Source organism: Nomia melanderi, chromosome 4 (assembly GCF_051020985.1).
Source record: "Nomia melanderi isolate GNS246 chromosome 4, iyNomMela1, whole genome shotgun sequence".
Taxonomy (NCBI): domain Eukaryota; kingdom Metazoa; phylum Arthropoda; class Insecta; order Hymenoptera; family Halictidae; genus Nomia; species Nomia melanderi.
The window spans coordinates 7,683,404-7,706,258 of NC_135002.1; the positions used below are offsets into that span (position 1 = coordinate 7,683,404).

General features: G+C 42.2%; 1 protein-coding gene across 2 annotated transcripts in view; it reads right to left on the bottom strand.

The window, feature by feature from the left end:
• CARPA (Carbonic anhydrase-related protein A) overlaps nt 1-16,947 on the bottom strand; it is a 248,319-nt gene extending 231,372 nt beyond the window's left edge. For both annotated transcript variants that reach the window (XM_031994020.2, XM_031994019.2), the window contains exon 1: nt 15,629-16,947. In XM_031994020.2, the coding sequence (XP_031849880.1) occupies nt 15,629-15,683 (55 nt within the window). In that variant the 5' untranslated portion in view covers nt 15,684-16,947. The remainder of the gene's footprint in view (nt 1-15,628) is intronic.
• Nucleotides 16,948-22,855: the final 5,908 nt, after the last annotated feature.

A 22,855-nucleotide genomic window follows, 5' to 3' on the forward strand; every position in this document is an offset into this window, starting at 1 on the left:
CATGGTTCGTTCTATCGGGTGATTCGTTAATTATGAACCGATGTTAACAACATTTGATTAGCGTCGCTGAAATGTAAATTAAAAAGTGTACCTCTGACAATAATTGTTCAAAGTTATTTTTCTTTTAAAAATTAAATATTGCATACTGGTCGATACAACGGCTATCTCGAAAGAGAAATTACGGGAAATACGGCAGAATCGATTAACAAATATCGCCGGTTACATTGTTATCATTAGGGACGCCGAGTGTCGCGCATATATATTAATTTAATTCGGAATTATAGATTACGCGCGGCCGGTAAACATCAAATACAATAACCGAGAAATTTCGATTCCTAAATCGTTACATTACCACCACAAAATATCTATTATCGTGAGCAATTAGAATTAGATTGGCGAAACATGCATAAACGATCATTATACAAATATCCGAATTATAATTCCTGAATTATTATATTAATTGGGGTTAGACAATTCTAAACATGATCAAAAATATTCAATTAACAGTACAAAACGGAGCTAATGAAATAATTCAATCCTTCTATAATATTCATCTATGTAGATTGAATACTATACACATCGAATGACAAAAAACACACAAAATTCCGATGCAGACAATTCATATCGACCAAACATTAATCCGATCTGTATCTCTTATAACCCCATTACTGCAACATTCTTCCAGAATCGCCCACTAAAACCTCCCTAGCCTTCTTTTCTCCGTATCCTCAAAAATACCTCAGCAATACACGGAAACACCATTGTCACACAGAAAATATTCCGCAGACAGTAGCACAGAAGAATTTACGAGGCATTAACACAGCTTGTACCCGCGGCAAAGAACGATCTAATTTTATCTGGTGCGCGTGTTTGCTGTTTAACGAGCTCGAGCCCGCGACGTCCGCGAAATTCCCGGCTCTATCTCGTCCGTGGATCGCGAAAAACCGTCGCCGTCCCGCGAAAAAAGCGAAATTATCGCGGCGGAATTGCTCCGATGTCGAATTGTTACACCGCCACAGGGATCGGAAAGAAGCTAGATGCCCGGAACGAAGTCCTGCGAGCGTTTTTGCCGCTGGCGTCCGCGCGGCCGCGTTATTTAGAGAGGCAGTCGGCCATATTAGGAGGCAAAACGAGCAGAACCGTTTGAACGGGACCCGATACACAGGTGTAGTATGGATGCCGCTGTACGCAGCCTCCCCTGTCCCTTTCCTCCTCGTTAACGTGTGAACACGCACGAAAATGAAAGGGATTTTGTAAAAGGGGAAAAAGCAACGGTGGCTAAGCCGCAATAGGGGAACGCGTCGCAAATTGAAAAATACGAGATAGCCGGCCCCAGGATGAGAGCTCTGCTGCTTTTTCGAGAGGCTCGAACCGCCGACCGAGCTGTTGGCTACCCGGTATATACCGCTCGAACCGGGAACTTGATTTATTCGAAATGGAAACTCGTCGGTGCATCGGTCCCGTGGAAGTACATACATTGTTGCTTGCGGCGCGTCGATAATTTTTTTGCCACGCGCGGCACGCGGGAACAAATTTGGAGATGGTCGCGGTTTGTAGGGAAAAATGAGGTTCTTTTTGCGTTGGTAGGGAGAAATAAGTGGTGGGTTTAATGAGAAGTTAGGCGAGAACACGAGGATGTTGGATTACTAATTGGGGGTGCGAGTTTTGGGAATCGGTAGCTGTGGATTCTCGATGTTTCGAGTGTTTGAACCTTCAAATTTTTAAATCTGAATACTTTTGAATTTGAATATGTTCGAAGATTCGAAGATACAAATTTTCAAAGTAGCAAATTTAAAAATTTTCAAAGATTCAAAGCGTAAGATTTTAAAATTTTCAAAGATTCGAAGTTTCAAATGTTTAAGTTCCTAATGGTTCAATATTTTTAATGTTTAAATTTCTGAAGGTCCAGAGTTTAAAATTTTCAGAGGCTTAAAGTGAAGAATGTTGAAATATCCCTAAGCTTAAAGTTAAAGGCATCGAAATGTCGAAACCCTTAAAATAAGAAATTTCTAAATATCCGAACATTCAAATTGTCAAAGTTTCATTGCTCGGATTCTCATTCCATCATCCTGCCACTTCATCGAACCTTCTTTCCCCGAAACCAGAAACTTATCCTCTTCTCAAATTCGCACATCCCCAAACTCTCATCTTCCGGAAGTTCGCAGACTCGGCATTTTCAAGTTCCTCTTCCGAAATTCTCGACTCCTCGAATTCACGAATTTCTAAATTCTGACATGCTTGAATTTCCAACTTCCTCCGCATCATAAATACCTACATTTCCACCTCACTATATCGATTCAGGTCGGGCTCGATTCAAGCCAGTCGTTAGACCCTTCTTCGCCTCGACGAACATATAAATTAGATTTAATGCGGCTACAATAAATGATTACATCATCGTACGAAATATTATTCCACATTAATACACATATAAATACATACAATTAACACCAGTTCACAAATAGTACAATCAAGTTGCAGTTACATTTTCTCCCGCAAAATGTATATCACGCGTGGTCCAATTTAATTCGCGAAATATTCGCGTAACAATTCTCTGAGCAGCGAGCAAGTGTAGAAACGGAATTCTCATGAGGTGAAATTTCGTTCATAACATCCTTCAACCTCCTACTTTAAGATTTACGATGCAACTGCATTCACTGGAATTATTTTCTCGTTAAAAAGTTGTTAGAATTAAAGGAAATTCTACTTTCACCTCGGTCTACACTTCTTCTGATCATTTAATAATGACAAGGAAATATCTGCATTTCTACTGCACAAAAATTAACAATATTCACACTTGTTAAATCAAATTTAAAATCTTTGTCGCCAGCTTCTTCTCTGAATTATAAAGCAAAGAGACAAAACGTCGTTTCGCACAGTAAATAAACGCGATTAAAGCAATAATCGAATGCATAAAGTAACTAAAAACTCGTGTTTCATAGTCATAATTACAGCTTAGTCAATCATATTACCGTCTCTGGTACATTTTCTTTTACCAAATTATGAATTTTACAAAAAATTCACTTTTCCATGCACTCAATCGAGACAAGTCACTAGTCACTCAACGAGCTTCGAAAATCAAAGAAAAATGGAGCCGCGCAAACAACATTTCTGAAATAAACGTCCAATAATTCAGGCAACGGTAAATATCCTCATTCGTTCCGGTCGTAATATCTGCGGAAAAAGCTGACAAAGGGGCTCTTAATTTCCAGCGCAGTTCTCGCACGCGTCGTTTGATCGTCGCGTACGTCCGTGGAAAAATTCGCCGGGGCGCTTGATCCGAATGCGCGACCGTATTTATGCGTCTCCTCCGTTGTTTTACGGTACGTTACTTGCCAATATTCGCGCGATGCTCGCCTGAGCGTTTTCACCTGAGCGGAAGGAGAGTCCGTGGGTTTTATCATAAAATTCCAACGAAGGAATTCTCCTAACGTGCTCGACCGATGCCCTGAATAGAATTGCATTGATCAGGACTGCGTGTAACACGCGTCAGCTTTGCATTGTCTTGATTTGGAATTTACAGAGAATATTTATGGCGCGGTTCATAAATAGAACCTGGTGAGTAATTTTGGAAATATCTGAATCGACAGAATTTGGAAATTGAAAGAGAGTTTTTAGTGTGGCTGATGAAGAGAAGTTTGTGAATAAGTTTGGAAATATTTGAATCGACTGGATTTGGAAATTGAGAGAACGTTTTTAGTGTGGCTGATGAATGGAAGTTTGTATGTTTGGAAATATTTCGATCTGAATTTGCAGTTTCGAGAGAGTATTCTTGCTGTGTCGGGAAAAAGCAATCTTGTGAAACATTTTGTAAAGACAGTTGGACATTTGGTATATTTTTTAATTGTGAAATATAATAAATATTTCATAATTATATTTATATAGTTGTAGTGGTTGTAAACGGATTAAAGAAACTTAGAAGAAATGTCGATTAATTCCATTAAGTTGGTCGAAAGGTCTCGCAACATTTTCCAGGGAAGATCGAAGATGAATTTCGCTCGGTTAAATAGCAATCTCGAAAACGAGCTGAAAAATTTGATAAACTCCTTTGCTCAGCGAAATTGATCATCGTTTCCCCGAGCGACTTCAAAGAAGATTCAACAACAATGTACCCAGAAGTGGAGTTTTCCATTAATTTCATTACGTTGTCCGGCAAGACTCGCCATAGTTCCCGAAGAAGTTCGAAAGCAAATTCCTCTTCATTAATGTAAGTTTCATTAAATTACGTGTCGCCCGTTTCGCCCGACAGCCGGTTACTCGTCACAAATATTTCAATGCAAAGAGAAAAAGCGAGGCTTCCAGCCAATCCAATATTTCATATAATTTAACGGCACTTTTGTTAACTCGGAAACACGTGTTCGTCAAAAGGAGCTTCGTTCCCATCGAAATATTGCAAATAAATGAATATTTCAGCAGGGGTTGATCAAAATTCAGTGTTTATACATCTCGTAGAATATAAATATTTGATTAAAACCGTCGACGCCCAGATTCGCCGATATGGGGACGCCGTTACGCTCTTTCTGGCGTTTATAAAACGTCGAGAGATTTCGGAATGGTCGAAACGGCACGTCACAGGGAATACGGGAGTGGCGCGACTGTTTAGCTGTGACGTGCACAGGGAACAAGGCTCTGAACAGATTCACCGTGAGACTTTAATTCCGCGCTGAATTACGAAGCGGAACGAGGATAGAGTGAACGAGAGAAAGGGAGAGGGAAAGTGTATTTGCGACGAGAGGCGAGGGTTTCATAAGCAATGGGATCAGAACGAATTCTTTACACCGGGTAGGGAGGGATGCCTTCGGTGTAATGCAGCAGCATGTAATATGCACCGTGCAATATGCAACTCTGGTAACCGAATAGAGCCGGAAGGGCTCCCGTATTCGTAATTCATAGCGGCGCGATTCAAAACCGGCGGATTCAAAGGCGTGCGAACCCGCGAAAAGGAGAAATGATTGTCGCGCCGTAAGCTAGAGGTGCGAACACCAAAAATTACGTTTCCATGAAGGGATGGGGATTATCTGTTATTTATTTAGGGGAGAGAATGGCGGAAGTAGATGTTTGCTGTGTTGGTAATCATTTTGGGTGATAAAGTGTTCTAGCCGACCGTTAAAAGCTTTGTGAAAGTGTAAGGTTTTCAAGATTTTGGAGTTTTAGAGTCTTAGAGGTCCAAAGCTTCAAATTTCAAAAGTTTCACAGTTCCCAAGTTTTCAAGTTCCCAAGTTCCCAAGTTCTTAAGTCTCAAAGTTCCAAAGTTTCAACGCTCTAAAGTCCCAATATCCCAAAGTCCTAAAACATTGTGCGTGTGATTCCTGAGTTTTAAAACCTAAAAATCTAATTCTCAGTATTGATTTACATGCATCCATACATAATCGTTTCTCTGGTACGGACAGATTTGCAGAAAAGGAAAGATCAGCAAATGGCAGGAAATAATATATCGGTTCCACTAATCACGGAAAGGACTTGACTGCGAGTCATAGAAACGTGTGCAGCTCTCGGTTGCGGTGTACGCGACGAAAGCGTCTTTCCACCCGGCGGACTATAAGCGCGCCCATCCGTGCGGAAATGTACGCTTCCACGAAAGACATTCGCGGGAATCATGCGAGCATTGCACACGAGTATTGCACATGAGTGTTGCGAGAAACGCGGAGGAAGACGACGGAAACGATACGATGCCGCATATGTAGCCGAACATTCACCAGAGACCGACTTTCTTTGCCGGCTAACGTGGAATCGAGAGCGAGGAATTTCACTTCCTCTGGTATCGAGCACACTTTTTCCCCCCCTTTTCGGAAAAATTATGTGTCGGTCGAAACAAGTCGCCGTTTTCCATTATTATAGAGTTCCGACTGATACTTCTTACGTTTAATCCCGAAAAGACTGCAATTTCCATACACTCGTAACAGATACGTTCGACAGGAATAAAGCAGTGTACGAATTTCCGCAGAATGTAGCTGAGCTTTTATTTTCTATTTTCTATTAATCATAACATTGTAAAATAAAATGAAACAGTTATATAAATTTCAAGCTTCTAATTAGTTTTAGATAAAGAATATTTTAAAACACCTTTGAAGATTGTCATTTCAAAATTGTGATCGAATCGTCAATTGTATATAATAACTTCAAACTATAGTAGACCGAAGTAAAATAAAAACTCTACTAAATATTAATCAAACTTTTTTCCTATCATCTCAATAAATAATTAAAATCTACAATCTACCTATGACTCGACGCGATAACATCTAAGTTAAACGCATTAAACTTTCACCCCTTTCACGAAGACAAGTCACCTTCACACCAATCAAGGTTTTTATTTGACCACATCGTGTGTCGTGGACAACTTACCCATTAGTCTCAAGGAACTGTCGTTAACGACGACTCCGTCGTCCGCCTATTGGCGTAATCAGCGATCCCGGTCAGAAATCCGCAGCAATTGCCGCGCATCGCGGAGGCCTGAGAATGGCAACGCTACGCCTCGAGTGGGCTCCAGTGGCTCGTGAGAGCCTCGAAGGGGAGAAGAACGCTGATGCAACCGCTATTTATCTCCGGCCACCCTCCTGCGGCATTATCATTTCAAATTGGCGAAGCTGTTCAGGCCTGCGTACGGCAGTTTCGAGTTGGTCAGACACCACGAAGAAGATCCCGAGGAAATGGCCTCGAGATACTTTCGCGAGGACGAAGATCACCGCCGGTGATTAAACGATATTATTCTTTTGAACAAAAGATGGTTCACCGTTGTTTATTTGCGACTATTTTCACTATGTTGAGATACAATCGGAAAGAATAGATTAACTATTGAAGTTTCGTAAGATGCTTTACTATGGATTAGAAACGGCTCGGTTTTGATTTACGTTTGTCTGTCGGATGTTCTAGTATATACTAGTATATTTACTCTGATTAGGTGAACTGATGGGTCGCCTAACAGTAATTAATCAAACAATACATGTTTGATCATTAGATATTTGAGTATTCAATTGTCAATTGGAGGACTAAAGAAATTAGTACAGTTCGACCTAGTTGTTCAATTAATTGACGGGTCTATCGGCAGTAGTCGATCAGATGAATGTAAAATTCAATTTTGATTCTCCTCGAAATATCTTTCGTGTCTATCATTTTCCGATTCTCGACATTCGAATTGTCAGGAAGGAGTGCGGAATCCATTTTCCGTTCTTAATCGAGTGAATAAGTCGAATTATATTAAAAGAAACTCTCTTGTCTAAAAGTGATGTAATATTCAACGTGCCAGATTTAATATCGAATTATAATTTGAACATAACGATTTTAGGTTGAGAGAATAATTATATCGAATACCGTGAACGTCAGAAATAAGATTGAATGGGATGGCGATACTCGTCGAACGGGAGTAGTTGAAATATTTAGACAAGACAGTTCGCGCTGGGGACGCCGGCGGGTCGTTTTATCGAGGTTCTCACGTAATTACGAGGTGGTTCCCGTCAATAACGACGATAACAGTCGACGAGATTCGATCGAAGGAGTACGCTTACGCGATAATGCGAGCGATTAGATGCAGGCTGGAACGCTGCTGTCCCAGAGGTACCATCGGGTCAGATGGAAAATTACGAGACTCCGACGACGCGTACGCTCCGACGGTTTCCCTTAACTGATATAAATGAATTTTATATTTTCGACTACACTCTCATTTTCTTCAATATAATTCGAAATGATAAGCAACGAAGCCTTTGAAGAACCAATTTTTCAAGTACCTTTATTACACAAAAATGAACTGGACTGATGTTATCTACGTTGTATCTCTTTTAATAATTTTGTTGTTATATTATACAGAACATTTTTGATATTTTATGGTACAATAAATTAAAGTAGGAAGTCATAAATGTTCTGAATCCTATTCAGTAACATTCAACGTTAATAAATCACCTGTAACAAATATAATGAAATTTCCATTTTTCAATTGAGGCATACATAAAACTGTGCTAATCAGTTCTATAAAAATTGCTCCTTCTTATGGAGCTTTTGATAGGAAAAAAACATAATAAACCTTTGAAAACAATGAATCGGCTATACGAAAAACATCCTCAAATTTTCCTTATTGATGTGCAACATTAACCATTTCATTCGCAACTAAACCTCCCTTCTTATTTTTGAAATAACGATGAGAAACGACTTATAGAAAGCCTTCGAAGACATTAATAAATCATTCGCATCGAGAACAGTATACTAAAATTCCCATTTTTTAAACTCAGACATTAACGCGCCAATTTCATTCGCATCGAACAGAACTCCCCCGTCTTATTCTTGAAATATTACGGAAAAATACGTTATGAGACAACAATCTTCCCAATTCATTTGTCGAAGTTGCGTCTCGACGAATCTTTGGAGCCGAGCTGCGAATGGGAACGAGGACGCGGCGCCGGCCTGTCTGCGAAAGGAAACGCGCGTCGGGGTTTTATACATTGAAACGCAATCAAACAAACAACCGAACGTTGCACAGCCCTCCGTAATGCGGAACAGCTTTGTCTCGGCACGGTGCCTGCGTAATCTGTACGCCGCTTGAATGAGGAGCGCGCACATAGCGTAGGGAACGGGTCCGCGACTCTCGGTTGCCACGACGCCGTGGAATGCGTGCAATTCGTCCGTCTAATAAATTCGGGAGACGCGTTTCTTTGAGTCTGACGGGGAGCGGGAAAGTTTCCCGGGAACGACTTCGACGGTCACCGTTACAGTAAAATAAAAATCTTGGACTTATTCCGTCTCCCTTTATGGCCCGACCGTTTCGGAATCGAACAAAGTGATGGCGCCGGATGAAAAACGTTCCCTTTTCATTATACAACGTTGCTCTATCGTTGACAAGAGAATCGTGTATGTAATAAATGCAACGTAAAGTTCCCTTTTTTATCGTGGAGATGGGTTTGTATTTAATTCGCGTTCGAAATTGTGTATTACAAGCTAATCCGTGAAAATTTGGACTGGTGTTTGGATCGATTATTGAATTGAGAATTAATGAATTAGGGATTTCTAGTGTGCGAAAGTTAATGGAGTACTTGTTTCGGTTCTAACTTTGGGTAGCTCATTGTTGAAAAGCTTAGTTTCGCCACGGAAATATTTAAAGCTTCGTTATTGGAAATTTAGAAATGTCATCAGTGGAAATTTTAATGTTTTACCGTTAATAAATGAGGAATTTCCTCATCGAAAATTTGGGAGATTCGTCAGTGGAAAATAAAAAATTTAAAAAGCTAATATTTCATTCATGACTAATCAAACTTCTTAATTAAATCGCCGAATTTCCCTTCCATCCGATGTTGCAAGATTAGCGCTACGTAGCGCTACGCATCGGGCAAATTAATTTTCCAGGTAATGAATCCGAGTAAATGAAGGAATGTTAAAACATTCTCCGCTGGTGATTACCATAATAAAATTCCGCTTAAAATGCTTGCAGTTACAGAGATCGTTTACAGTTAATGTACCCTGATATTAAAATCAGATCCCCGGGTGATTCATTAGATGGACATGTACGAATGGGTCACGATGTAAGGCAGCAATCGCATTAACGGGCAGGTTAGCGTCCCTGGTTTATGTTGCATGAAAAGTGACGGGAGATTATGGATAATGCTTCTTAAAGTGGCCGCCTCGCGGTTAGTTCGCTTTTTTAAACGCAAATATAACATCCTAAATATTAATGTACTTAAACGGGACGCTCGTCGGCGGAAGGATACGTTTGTCACGGATAATTGCATGCACTTCAACGCGCGGTTCCTTTTTAAACTGCTCGGATCTATTATGCATACATTTCGGATGACCCTAGAGTCGTTTATGACGGCTGAAAGCTTACCTTGTTATCACATAATTCGAAAGCGTTTTACTGTCGCCATCTATAATAATATATCTTCGTGAACAATGATATCGACCGTCTGCAGTCGATTTCTGACTGTTAGACATCGTTTTACAGGATATTCAAGATATTCAATAAAATAGTTCAAGTTAGCTTCTGTCTTTCTCCAGGTTTACCATTCATTTGGGTAATTGTGATTAAGCAGAAATTTAGTGTTATTGAAATATTCATTAGTAGAATACTATTTTTATGGAAGTTGAATACTATTGAAATATTTATTAGTATAATACTATTATGGAAATTTAATGTTAGTAATTTATTATTAGATCAATATTTTTATAGAAATAATACTATCGAAATACTTACTATCAAAACGGAATTCCGTTAAAATAAACTAACCGATTAGATTTACCTATCAACCGTTTGTATTTTTCAGGCCATAAACCAACGCTTAATTACATAGGATGAAATTGAACGAAAGAAGATAGAGCCGAAATTTGTTGTTCCGGGAGAATTAAAGGAAGTAATAAAACGGCGCTGGAGAACGCGTACGGGAGATCGAATACCGGAAAATACGTGAAAATATACTTCCCCGGTGTGAAACGGATCCGGTGTACAGTTTTAGAACCACTATAAATATTTGCACGCCAAGAGATATTCGAAAACACCGTAACGGCGCGCAATATTTCCGTAAATTTTACTGAAAAGTAGCCACGGCTCGGCTAGCAACCAGGTCGATCGCGCCGGATTAATAAAAATAAATCTGAGATTACCGTTGGCAACACCTCGTTTTATCTAGATTGATTTCAACCGCCGTTCACCGTTCACCCTTTTTTCCCGATCGTTCTTCCCCCGCGAGCGGAACAGCTAATCATATATCTCCGCTGACAAGAAATGAACCGATACGTTGACCATTGATTACGCTCGCATCTATCCGCGGAACGAGTCGATTTAGGTTGGTCGATAAAAAAAACGCGTTTCCATGGCGACAAATCAAATGCGCCGTGCTGTTCGGAATGCGCGCCCGGGAATAATCCTGTTTTTCGCAAAATGATCTTCGATCGAACCATTCAATTGGAAGAATTAAAAGTTGACGGACTTTAATATAGTGATATGACGATATGAAATGTCAATGTGTTCTCGTGTTTCGTTTTTCTGCTGTTTTATTCACCTTTGTTAGCTCTACGTTTCGTCGTTTCAACATTTTAGGGAACTTCAAATGACAGTGCGAGTAGAATTGATCGATGAATGGTCAGGCGTAAATCTTGATTCGCGAAATAGGAAATATATCTGATTGTAACTTGTTATTTATTTTATATTGTTATTTAAATGTAGACAATCGTATATTGTTTTATGAGTTCAGAGAACTATTTGCTGCAAATATAATTAGAAATAACATAACGTTCACGTATGAGTACATTTCCAAAAGGTTAGAGAGTTAGAGAGTAAAGTTCAACGGATTGCAAAGTTGACGCGATAATACATTTATTAAGATATTAACTCTTTTTATGTCACTGACGTCCGTTTAAATGATATGTACATTGAAACCATTGACACGAAAGACAACCGTAAACGAGCGGTCGAAACAACTGAAGCGTCCAATTAATTAAAAAATAATGTTTCATTGCGAAAACGTGACGCGCGTTTAAACCGGTGTAATAACATTTTCATTCGGAGGAATTATACGAATCTGCTCGATGCCCGAACGTAAACGGGAGAAAATTTATATGTAGCACTAAAATTACGGCGATTACGACCTCGGCGGAAAACGAGCCGGCATGAAGACGCGGCCAAATGAAATCGAGACACGAAGCGCGAGCGCATATTTCATTAGATGTATAATCTTGTTTATTTCAAGGTGCGCTCGTAAGTAATTGAATGTAAACAGAGCAATTTCCCGGGTGTCCGTTCTTGTACTCATATTTCTTTAGAATCTGATCGATTCCATGCAAAATGTTCTAGGCAGAAACGTCCTTTAGGGGAAAAAGGGATACAAAAAGAGAAAAAACAACGTCGATATCGAGATTTGTGATAAATATTATATTAAGATATTAATCTGTTATTTCGTCAAATCATAAATTCTATGACAAAAGAATGAATTTTTAGTACAAAGTTCGTCACTCAAAAGTTTGAAAACTGCAAAGTACAAAACTTTCAAAGGAACTGCTTTCAGAAAGTTAATTATTACACAATTCTAACTTCCAACGGAACTAAGAATATCTCACCAGCATGTAACACTTAAGAAATCCAAAATCCGCTAAACTCAAACTTAAAGTTTCCCACAGTGCACTGAATAAGTGCACAAACCATTCGAATAAAGTATCCCTCCCCTCAAAAATCACACAAACCCACGATCACCCGACATCCCCTACTGCCCTAGAATCAATAAGAAAGAGACACTCAACCAAAGAAATGAATATTCACTCGTCAAACGCGATAAACTTTCTCGTTCCCGAAACCGAATGGACATCGCCTGTCCACTCTATCGATTTAATGAAAAAGAAGGGGGCCAGTGGGAAACGGAAAAAAGAGCAGGGAAAGAGCGAGTAGGGAAAAAAGAGGCCAGAAAAGGAAGAAAGGGGTAGAAAAAATCGAGGGAAGAGAAACGACGCGTTTTGATTCACTCTCACGGGCTCCCGTACCTTTTCACCTTGCACATTTTTTAGGGTCGAAATTCACCGGCGTCCATCCATGCATATCGTTTTTTATTTCCCCCGACGAAAGCTCCGTTAATGCGAGCGTTAACACCCCACAATGCGCAACGCCACACTCTCTCTCTCTCTCTCTCTTTCTCTCTTTTTTTACAATCCCCCTTTTCTTCGTACATTGCGAGTCCTACCGGTTCGCTCTCTTTTTCCCGGCAGTTTCTCGCTTCTCGGCCGTGTCTCTTCTAGCGGGCGCGTAGATTACGAGAGGGTCGGCACGCCGTAAAATCTGCCGACGCGTGTAAAAACGACTCGCGTTAGCCCGCGGCCATTCTTGTTTTATTTTCCTTGTTACTATTTGCTGTAAACCGACCGGCCGGCCGGCCGACCGCTGCGCCGCTCCGCGCGCACCGAAAAATCTCGGGGCATAAACGCTTCGACGTCCACCGAGACTTGACGGCCATTATGCCGCGTTTCCACGCGAGAGCACGCATCGAGAACAGCTGTTACGGTCCGAGCTCGGCCGGGGGTAATTTCTCGCGAGTTATTCTAACCGCCGATGAAAAACCGCGATTAACCGCGGCCGCCTTATGATTTCTCGCGCGATTACGCGCGGACCCGGGCAACTGTTTTTTGGCGTTTGCAGCTTTGGAACGGGAAGAGCTTCAGTTTTGCGGAGATGAGAAGAATAAAATGCTAGTTGTTTTAATGGGAGATTTTTAATGGAAGATGGTATCGCGTTAACTTTGGGGAAGGAAAGGATTGAGTTAGAGATGTTGTTTCTGAAAATATTGTGAACTCGATATTTAGGAGTATTTCGCGTGATTTTGAGTGTATTTCTAGTGGTTCAGGTCGATAATTCAGAGCCCAGGTTTTGTAATTAAGTTTGTCGATGAATTAACATTGAATTTCAGAAGAATTGAACGTTTAAATTTGATAATTGGCAACTTTACCAATATATTAGCTTCGAATTTTAAGGAAATCGAACTTTCAATTTTTTTGAATTCAATCACCGTAAAAGAATCAAGCTTCTAATCTTTTTAAACTTGAAACTATTCTAGTTGTACAGTTTCATTTCTCCAGAATAAACGTTACAGTTAAAACTCTGGTTCCAAAGTTCGAGCAATTACAAATATTTCTTATTAAAATCAATTATCGCGCACTTCGTGTCAGTCGACATCTTCAGCTCTCGATCAGCGCTCGTCCATCGATGCCCCACAAACGAACGATCCCTCCGCGGCGTTCGGAAAGAAAGGAATGATCGTGAAACCTTTTAGTTCCTTAAGCACGAAAAAAGTAGTCCGCGGGGGAAAGTTTCATTCGAAAGCTAGTTAAGCTCAAACTTTTCTGGCACTTTACGGCAGTTCCGAGTTTCCTCTCCGCCGCGTGAAATAAATATTTCCCCTCCTCGTTCGGCCCGGTTCTCTTCCCAAAAAGTCCGATTCACCGGACATACCACAGGATCCGAACGGGCGAGAAAACACGCGTGTTCATTATTCCCGCCGCTGAAAACGAGGCCCTTTAATTACTCCGTTCAAGGGAGGGAAAAAAGGGGAAATTCATTCGGTAATTGGAACATTCAATTGCAGTCGCAAAAATAGTCGCGAAGAATGGCGCGCGATTCCGCACCGAAAGTTCGGCTGAAAATGCGAAAAGCAATTTGCGAAAACAAAAAGGCACAGTGGCCGAACAACAATTTTCGCGTGCGCGCAGACATCACCGTGCGAACGCGACATAATAAACACCCGCGGTTTAAATTCTATCGTTTCAGCTCAGGGTATCCTTTCTGCGTGAACAAAACGTCACGCCACTTCGCAATTTCGATCTCGCGCGAGTGCGATAATTAACCACTTCGTGGCCCAGCTAGAATTCGATAACGACTAATCTGTAACGAGAAAATTTGTTCTATGGTTCACGATTTTCCGAGCTTTAGTGAGCGAAGAAAGAAAATTTCTTTCTGTTTAGCATTTCAAAGAAAGTTATTAACATGGAAGAAAGGACTTGAAGTGGCACTCGTATTTTTAAACATATTCCAATACCTTTTGCTCTGTATATTTTTAAACCAGCAATTTTGCAACATGATTTTACGTCTATAATATTTCCTGAAATGCACTTATATTATCCAATATTCTACGCTCCTTTCACCGTTCGTATCCTGGAAATACTTGGGCGTTGCTTTTCATTAAAACGCTGCTATAAATTAAATACGTATCGGGTTCCTGAAAGATTCATTTAATTTCACGAGTGTTTATGCAAATATTTAGATTCAATCGTGTCAGTGGTAAATTAAGAGTTCTCTGAAGAATCAAAGTATTAAGAAGATAATGAGGAAAAATGGAATTAGCGAGTTCAGGAGACAAAGAGTATTAAAAGCGGTGTACATGCACTACAATCGTACAGAACCACTTTCCGCAAACGGAGGAACGAACCGGTCCAAGTACCACAACGTTCAAACAATTCGGCCGCGCGCAGCTTTCCTGAATTATCGCGGTGCTCGCGAAATATCCACGAAAGTTGCCCAGTAAATCACACCGAACAAAACCGCCCGTACTGCTGGTACAAGACCAGGTGGCAACAAGACACCTAGCCCGACCAAAAACCGACGACACACTTTGCCGGGTAATAAGTGAATTTCGAATAAATTCTTCTCGCCTCTGTACGAGATCATTTTGACACGACAGTAAGTTACTCGTGATTAACTGTGGTATGCAAAATGGTAGAAAAATGTTGAAAATTTAGACGTTAGTTGGTACTTGATAATAAAAAAATGCGTTAATAAACGTAGAGATAAATATTTTCAAAATTGTTACAACTTTTTATTTTGGATAGCGAGGATAGATCTGTCTGCTTTTGATACTCAATTCTTTTGAAATTCTCAAAGCAAACAGCAATAACATAGCAATTCTATCTCAAGAAATTCAAATATTCGTAGAACACTGAAAAAGCAATGTCCAGCCCCCAACCGGCCGCGAATCTCGAAAATATGCAAAATAAAATTTCACGTGAAACTCCCGAAAGCCTGGGGCGCAACGAAAGAATTCCGTCGCGGGTCAAAGCGACCATCAGTCACCCGGGGGTTGAAGGTAAAACCGATCCGTCCCATTGACTCGGCGCGCGGGTCGAGGAGCCGATATGCTGTCAGGCTAGGCGGTTAGAAAAAGAGACCGACGCAAGAACTCACCGTTGATGACGATGATGACGCCTATCAGGCAGAGCGGCAAGTGTCGCAGGCCCATCTTCGGTGGGGTCGAATGGAGCACAGAAAAAAAGAGGGTAACACGCGTAAAAGGAGAGGGGGATCCTCACTTGCTCCTGTCGAACATCGTTTTTCGGATCTCGCTGTTTGAAACTGCTCCTCTATTCTCTCTTGTTCTATTCACTGGACGATCCCCGGGAATATCAGTCGGCCATCCCGGCAGGAAGATTCATCTCGACGGCAGTTGTCATCGCCGCGAGGGTACACCGGGGGATCGTGCTTACCGAGGGTTCACCGATCGAGGATCGAAGGAGGATCGACGTCAGCTGGTAGACTCTCGAACGACAGCTAATTAGGAGGAACTCGGTTGATTGAGCGCGATCAAAGAGGGCCGATCGGAATCCGATTTTCACCCTTAAACTGTCGGCCGTCGTTCGACCCCGCGAATCGTCTTCTTTTCACCTTTCCACCGAGACTATTACTACTTTCTCTGTAGCCTCTTTCCCTTGCCCTTCCGTCCTTCTCCGAGGATATATAATATCCTTCCCGCCGGCTTGATCCGCTTGTTTGTTCCTGATGACGTCAGCTAGCCAGTAACCTCCGCGATCCTTCAGCGTGGCAGCTGCCCGGCTCGGTCCACCCCAAGACCGAGGGATGAGAGTTGATCCCCCAACGGAGTAGAGAGCGAAAGGGGGACCGGCGGCTTCGCGAAACCCCGAAGTCCTTTTAACGTAATTACTTCTCCCGTCGGACTGTCCCGAGCTCGTCCGATTTTAATGATCAAAGGAGCCAATCGAAGCGGACCGATGATCCCGGGGAGCAGACGCGCTCCAGCGGCTTGTCCCTCGCAGCACGCATTACCGGTTATTCTCCAATCAGTGGTCACCGTAGGAAACAGATCCTCTTGAAATGCGATCGATCTATTCACTCCGGCTTCGTCTAGCTCCCGCAGACTATCCGTCTACCTCGAACTGCCTTCAGAATCGGTTGCACGTTTGTATCTTCCGAAATTCGAGGATTTATCACTGGGTTAGGGTATGCAGGAGGATAGCGCGCGACGGGAAGCTGATCAGACACTGGGATCGAGGAAGCCACGAGACGCTTCCGGCCACGTCGAACTCGCGGCGCTTACTGAGTCTCTCGAGGCGATCCTCGAGGGTGACGAGCACGTTTCTCACCCCCACCAGGGGCCGGGCTGACCGCCACACGAGGGGCCGCGCGCTGATCCGACGAACATGCGCAGCAACCGCGCTCCCTCGGCTCCGGGCTACGGCGCGGTCTGAAAAGCGTCGCGACGCTTCCACGTCGAGCGGCCGGACTGACTGAGCAACGGTCAAGGCGGCCACCCTCCGACGCCGGCCGCGAGACAAAGAGGGCTGGGGCCGCGTAAAGCGCAGCCACCGGGCGTGTGCACGCACACACGGTCGACGATGGGTACGACTTGCGGCAAAAGTTATGACCTCAAAGGGCTCGTTAACGAGCGCCCGCCAAATTAGTATAACGCCGGTTCTACTTCTGCGCCTAGACTCCGGTTGGTGTTCTTGCGATGGGCTGGGTTTTATGGCGTTCGTTTGCTGGCCGATTGTTTTTTCATACTGAGTGCTAGGGTAGATTTTGATTAGGAGGTTCTTTTCGATTTCGCTGCTTTCGGGAGGAAATGTTCGAACCGGAGTTTAAACCGTGTGATAGGAAGTTTGTTATTTGGACCTGTTTGATAGCTCTAGTGTTGATGCTTGTTGACCCTTTGCGTTTCAGAGCTGACTCAGCCATCGCTTGATTTGATATGGTAAAGTTAGAGTCTTGTATGCAATATGACGCTTTGTATAATGAATTAATATGTGAAACGTTGGCGAACTTTCGTATGCGAAAGTGAAGATGATGACAGTGAATTGGTAAATTTAATTATCTAGTATTAGTCGAGTATCTTGCCTACTAGTTAAGTATCTTAGCATAATCTATCTAGTTCATTAGACGGGGAGACAAAAAGTATTCGTTATTACACTCGTGCCTTGCACGCGAATAATTTCACCTTTTATTATCGCAACTGCTTTCATTAATTCCTTCGATCCTTCCGATCGAATGAAAATAAACTTCCCACCGGTGGCAGCGGTACATGTAAAGTAAACAGAACAAGATCGTACAGTTCGCGCTACATTTTATCACCCAGCGTGCACGAGTATTAATTATTTTCTCAACTTATTACCAGTCACGTTTCAATAAACATCGCTGCCGTATTGAAAAGCGCAATTTCGCTCCTCGCGCCGGCGTTTCCCCTTTTTATTACCAACTGAAACGAAAACACGGCGCGACGCGGCGCGTCGAGCGTTGCCAACGCACGCACGTTCCATCGACGCTGTATCGACGGCCAAGCAGTCGCGGCGGTTTCCGCGAAAAAAAAAAGGTCTGCGAGACCCGCTACTCATCGCGATCGTTAATTAATCTCTATAACGCGTTCGCGCGTCGAGAGCGATACAAGCTGCGCGCCGGCCGTGTACTAACGAGCCGCCGCGTCACACACGATCAATGTAATTAATAATTAATTCCGCCGTATCAAAGCGACACTCCGTGAACTCTGCTATCTCCAGAGACGTAAATAATTATCCGATAGCCGGGTCAGTGTGCGACCGATAATCAACGACGCGTCCTGTCACGGACGCTGACGACAAAGGGACGATTCTGACGCGACTTACGAAACAGGAACAGGATCCCGAGGAACGCTACCGCGATCTGCGGTGTGCTTGCCCCATATTTTCGCTAATGCAGGATTCTGATGTACCGATTAAACGGAGAATATTAACGATTTGATTGGTGCGATTTGCGGTGGATACTGCTATTGCTAGACTTGTGAATTTCTCGAATGTTTAATGCTTAGGTGTAATAAACATATGATAATTACGATGAGCTGTATTATATCGAAATTAACTTTCGAAACAGAACAGTACTTATATAACCTAATAATTACTATTAATCTAGACTAAATATAACTTTCCCCTATCGAATATCTCAAAGCAAAATATCTCGACTACAAACACAATACAGTTTCAAACTTAATATCACCTTTCTTAAGAAATTCCATTACCCTTCCCAGTTCCCATAAAAATCTCCCCAATTCTATTTCCGTCATCCCAAACACTCCACCTAAAAGAACTATCAAACAGACCAATGAAAACGAATATTTCATAACAACCACATTCGCAAAGATACTACTCCGTCTCTCGTGCCATTTAAAAGCCCATTCCTACGTCTCCACGTTTAAAGACACGACTACCGAAACACACCGATGTAATCAATGAGAGACCATTTTCATCCAGGTTCTTCTCCCCGGTTGCTTTTACGGGGCGAGCAGTTTTCCGTGCAGCGATTTAGCAAGTCCCAGCAATAACCCGGCAGGGAACGATGCTGGAGACGGGCCGGCGATAGGAGGGTTGAAAAAAAAAGAGTTTCCCGTGCCTCTCGGGCCGTGCTTTGATCGGCGGCCTCTCAAAGCGTCGGCCCCCTGTCTCATTCCGATTCTGTTTTAGCTCGCCCGCATATCGATATCCCACCCCCGTGCTTTATTCTCCGCCCACCTCTTTATTCGCGCCTTCGACGCGCCGACCAATTTTCGGCCTCTCGTGGCGAACGTGCGCGCGCGAAGGGATGGACGAAAAAAGAGGGGAACGCGACGTTTCGATCTCTCATTAACCGGTGCTGGTACCGTTATGGAGGAAGTTACGGGCTAAAGGGCGTGAAATTTCCTTTCGCGGAACGGTTAGACGTTGAATGTTATCGCGGTGAATCGATCTGCAGGGAAAAGCGTGATTGCGCCGCGCTGGGGTTGTAATAAAAAATGGTTAAACTTAGCGGGGGAATTGAATTCGTTTTATTTTAAGATTGAGAGACTAAGAGAGTGAAAGTGTTTCGTTTTTGATGCTGTTGGAGGTTTTATTGGTAATGGGGTATGGAAAAAATGGATTTGATGAAGTCGTTATTTCAATTGGTAAGTGTAATTGTTATTAATATAATTATTAGTATGATTTGTTTTTTCTATTTAACAATAAAATATAACTTCAGGTATAATTATTATGCTTGGGAATGTGTAATAGAATGAATTACAGCGTAAGTTGTTCGGAAGTGAAGATGTCTGATTATATAAAGACCGTTACTACTTACGGCACTCCAGTGTTCTCTGTTGGATATTTTTTATGCACAATTACGAGAATTTTCTAACATATATCGTTACTTTCGAAGCTCTGAGGAATTACAATCTCGTTAAGCTGAAATTGGACAAGGACAAATTTGTTTTAGACAATCGCTGATTCTATCAACTAAGCCAAACACAAGGCAGCGATACAGGCTAACTATGCGAAACGGTCTATTGTGTCCGATACACACATTGTCGGCCAATATTTCTAAAGGTTGACAGAGGACATGTTTGCTGTTCCGCAAGGGTCACATATTATTGCAGATTATTCATTTGCATGTATATTGACGGAATAAATTACAAAATTGCTCGATAAAACTGCCTCTGAGCCGTATAGCCCGAACAATATTAAAACTCTTCGGACCAGAAAGCGAATTTAAGAACACTCGCCAAGTTAAAAAGTTGTGCAACTGTAGTTAAACCAGTTCCGTTATCCGATTTCTCAATTATACTTCAGGCAACGTCCACTTAATGCAACTGAATGCTACATTTATCGCTTTGATCGAAAGCGAATCACGAAATTCCTGCAAATACGTTACACAAAATGCTTTCCAAACATATAACATCGAGTTTCGTATTAAGAGGATCTCGATTTTTTAAAATGAAATTATTTACAGCCCGGGGAAATTAAGATAAATTCACCGAACATTCAATAAAACAAAAATTCCCTTTCACGAAGTTTCGGTCTTTTTATATCCCTTGGAAAGTACTGAAAGTACCTATCAATACGAAAAATAAAATTGATTCGGTCCAAATTTCACAACTCTCCATGAAATTCCCCGTGCAAACAGGAAATTTATCAAAAATCTACAATGAGGTGATTGAAAATTGGGGATATTTTCCAATTTCAAAACTCCCAAAAAAATGTTTTTAATAAAAGTAAAAAATGTCTCGAAAGCCTGCAATAAAGTTTAATTTTCCGATTCCCTGATGTCACGATTCCGAATAAAATTCTTCATAAAATCGGAGAATCTGTCAGAAGTTTACAACGAGTATAATCGCACGCAAGCCGATGGACGCAATTATAATTGATCCGACAGAATTGATAATATTTACAAGTGGGTCGTAACGCGTTAACGATATGTTCGCAAGTAAACCGTCCACGATCTGTTTACTGGCCTAATAAAGAAGGAACGTTCAGGTGGGATATTGAATCACGCCGTGCCGCGGATTTCCCCGGGTAAAGAGATTGTTCGAAAGCAGACCCGTTAATAATTAACGGGACGCGTTAACACTGTTCCGAGTCGTGAACAAAATTAATGTTTTAACGCCCGGCCCGGGCCGGCTGTTCGTCGATTCCAGGCGCTTCCGCGCGCGGAAAAACAAATGCACTCTTGTGCCCGCCGGATAATCCATATAATTAAAAAATTTACACACTAGCCGAATGGGCGACGGAATAACGGACCCCAGTAAAAATTTAAATATGGCCGCGGCCCGGTTGAGTGACGCGACACCATCGTAAATTTACAACGGCATAAATTTCGATCGATGACCCGCGGGAAACGGGAAGCCCGAACATCAAAGAATCCAACATTTCGAATTACTTTTAATCGAACAAATTTGTTGGAAATTGATTTCTCTCTACTATATATTTCTAGAAAACTCTATTAAATACATTTACGATAATAATTACACGTTTTCCAATGAAACCATTCACATACGATATTCCAGATTTCATTTTATTCATCGAATAGAAATTTAGTTTACGAATAGTTAATAGTTAATCAAGAAAATGTTTCCAAAATAGACAGTCGCGAGCTTAATCGAAACCACTCACACCCGATTCGTGAATTGATCCAGCATTCAAAGGAACATCATTCCACGTCACGTCAATTTTATTCCATCAAAAGTAATTTAACGTAACAACGCACTCGTCGTTTCAGTAATCACTCTCACACTCCCTCCATTCAACGATAATTAATTATTTTCCATACACCGCGCTCGATCACAGGACATTTCCAAAATAGTCGACGCTAACCGCTACCCTCGATCATCCATCCTTTAACGGAACGCCTCGAAAAATCTCGCAGCACAGTCGCCCGACACAAAAAGAACACGAATTACCAGCAACAATCAATAGAAACATATCACAGGAAGCTTCCAACCATCTTATCATTTAATAATCACCGACACGATGTGTTCAACATCGTTCCGCGAATATTATTGCGCGGCCGGAATCGCTCGAATTACCAGGCGAGGGGCGCGGATGAACGAGCCACCCCGTATAACTGTCCAAGTTTATCCAGCCGCGACGTATACGTTCGCCAACGATTATTGTGACAATTTCATTTCGCATTATCCAGCCGAACGGCCAATGACTCTATCGGTGAAAACTACCTCGTTCCCGCGCAGCGCGCGCCATGAGAGAGGTCCGGCTACAACGCGCGGCCCGGGCTACAGCGCTCGGTAAATTTCCCTTCGGGACATGTTTCGCGCATATCGAAATCCCATTTAATCGAAATTTCGGATGAGCCACGCTCCGCGCTGTCCGTTGACCCCTACTGTGCCCCTTTCACCCCCGGTTCCTCCTACAACTCCGCCTCGCCGTTCTCCAGGAACGCGCACTTTCGAATTCGCTGCGGAACAACGGAAGGGGGGGGGGGGGAAAAAAGAGAAAGGAGAAATATATAGAGCAGGTTGCGTTTCGGATCGAGGATTTACTGCGACTTACGGATTTGTTTCGGCGGCGCGGAGGTATTCACTCAGCCTGATTGGCACCGGGTGATCCATGGATACGTGCTCCGCTGGAAAAGTGCTCCGAAACGATTTTTCGGGGGTGCTTGGACGTTTGAATGTTATTATCAGTATTGTTTGGGGAGTTCCTTCAGGATTGTAGTTGTATTATGAGATGGTGATTCTTTATGTTGCGCTGGTGTTTGGTATTTTGATATGATGGTTTAGGGCTGGTGTTGTTTGATGGTTTTGTAAGTAATGTTTGAGTGTTTCCTTCGTCAACGTAATTAATTAGATAAGTGAGGAAAAGAGAAGTTTAATGAAATTGGCATTAAGAATCGATTGATGCTTTGATA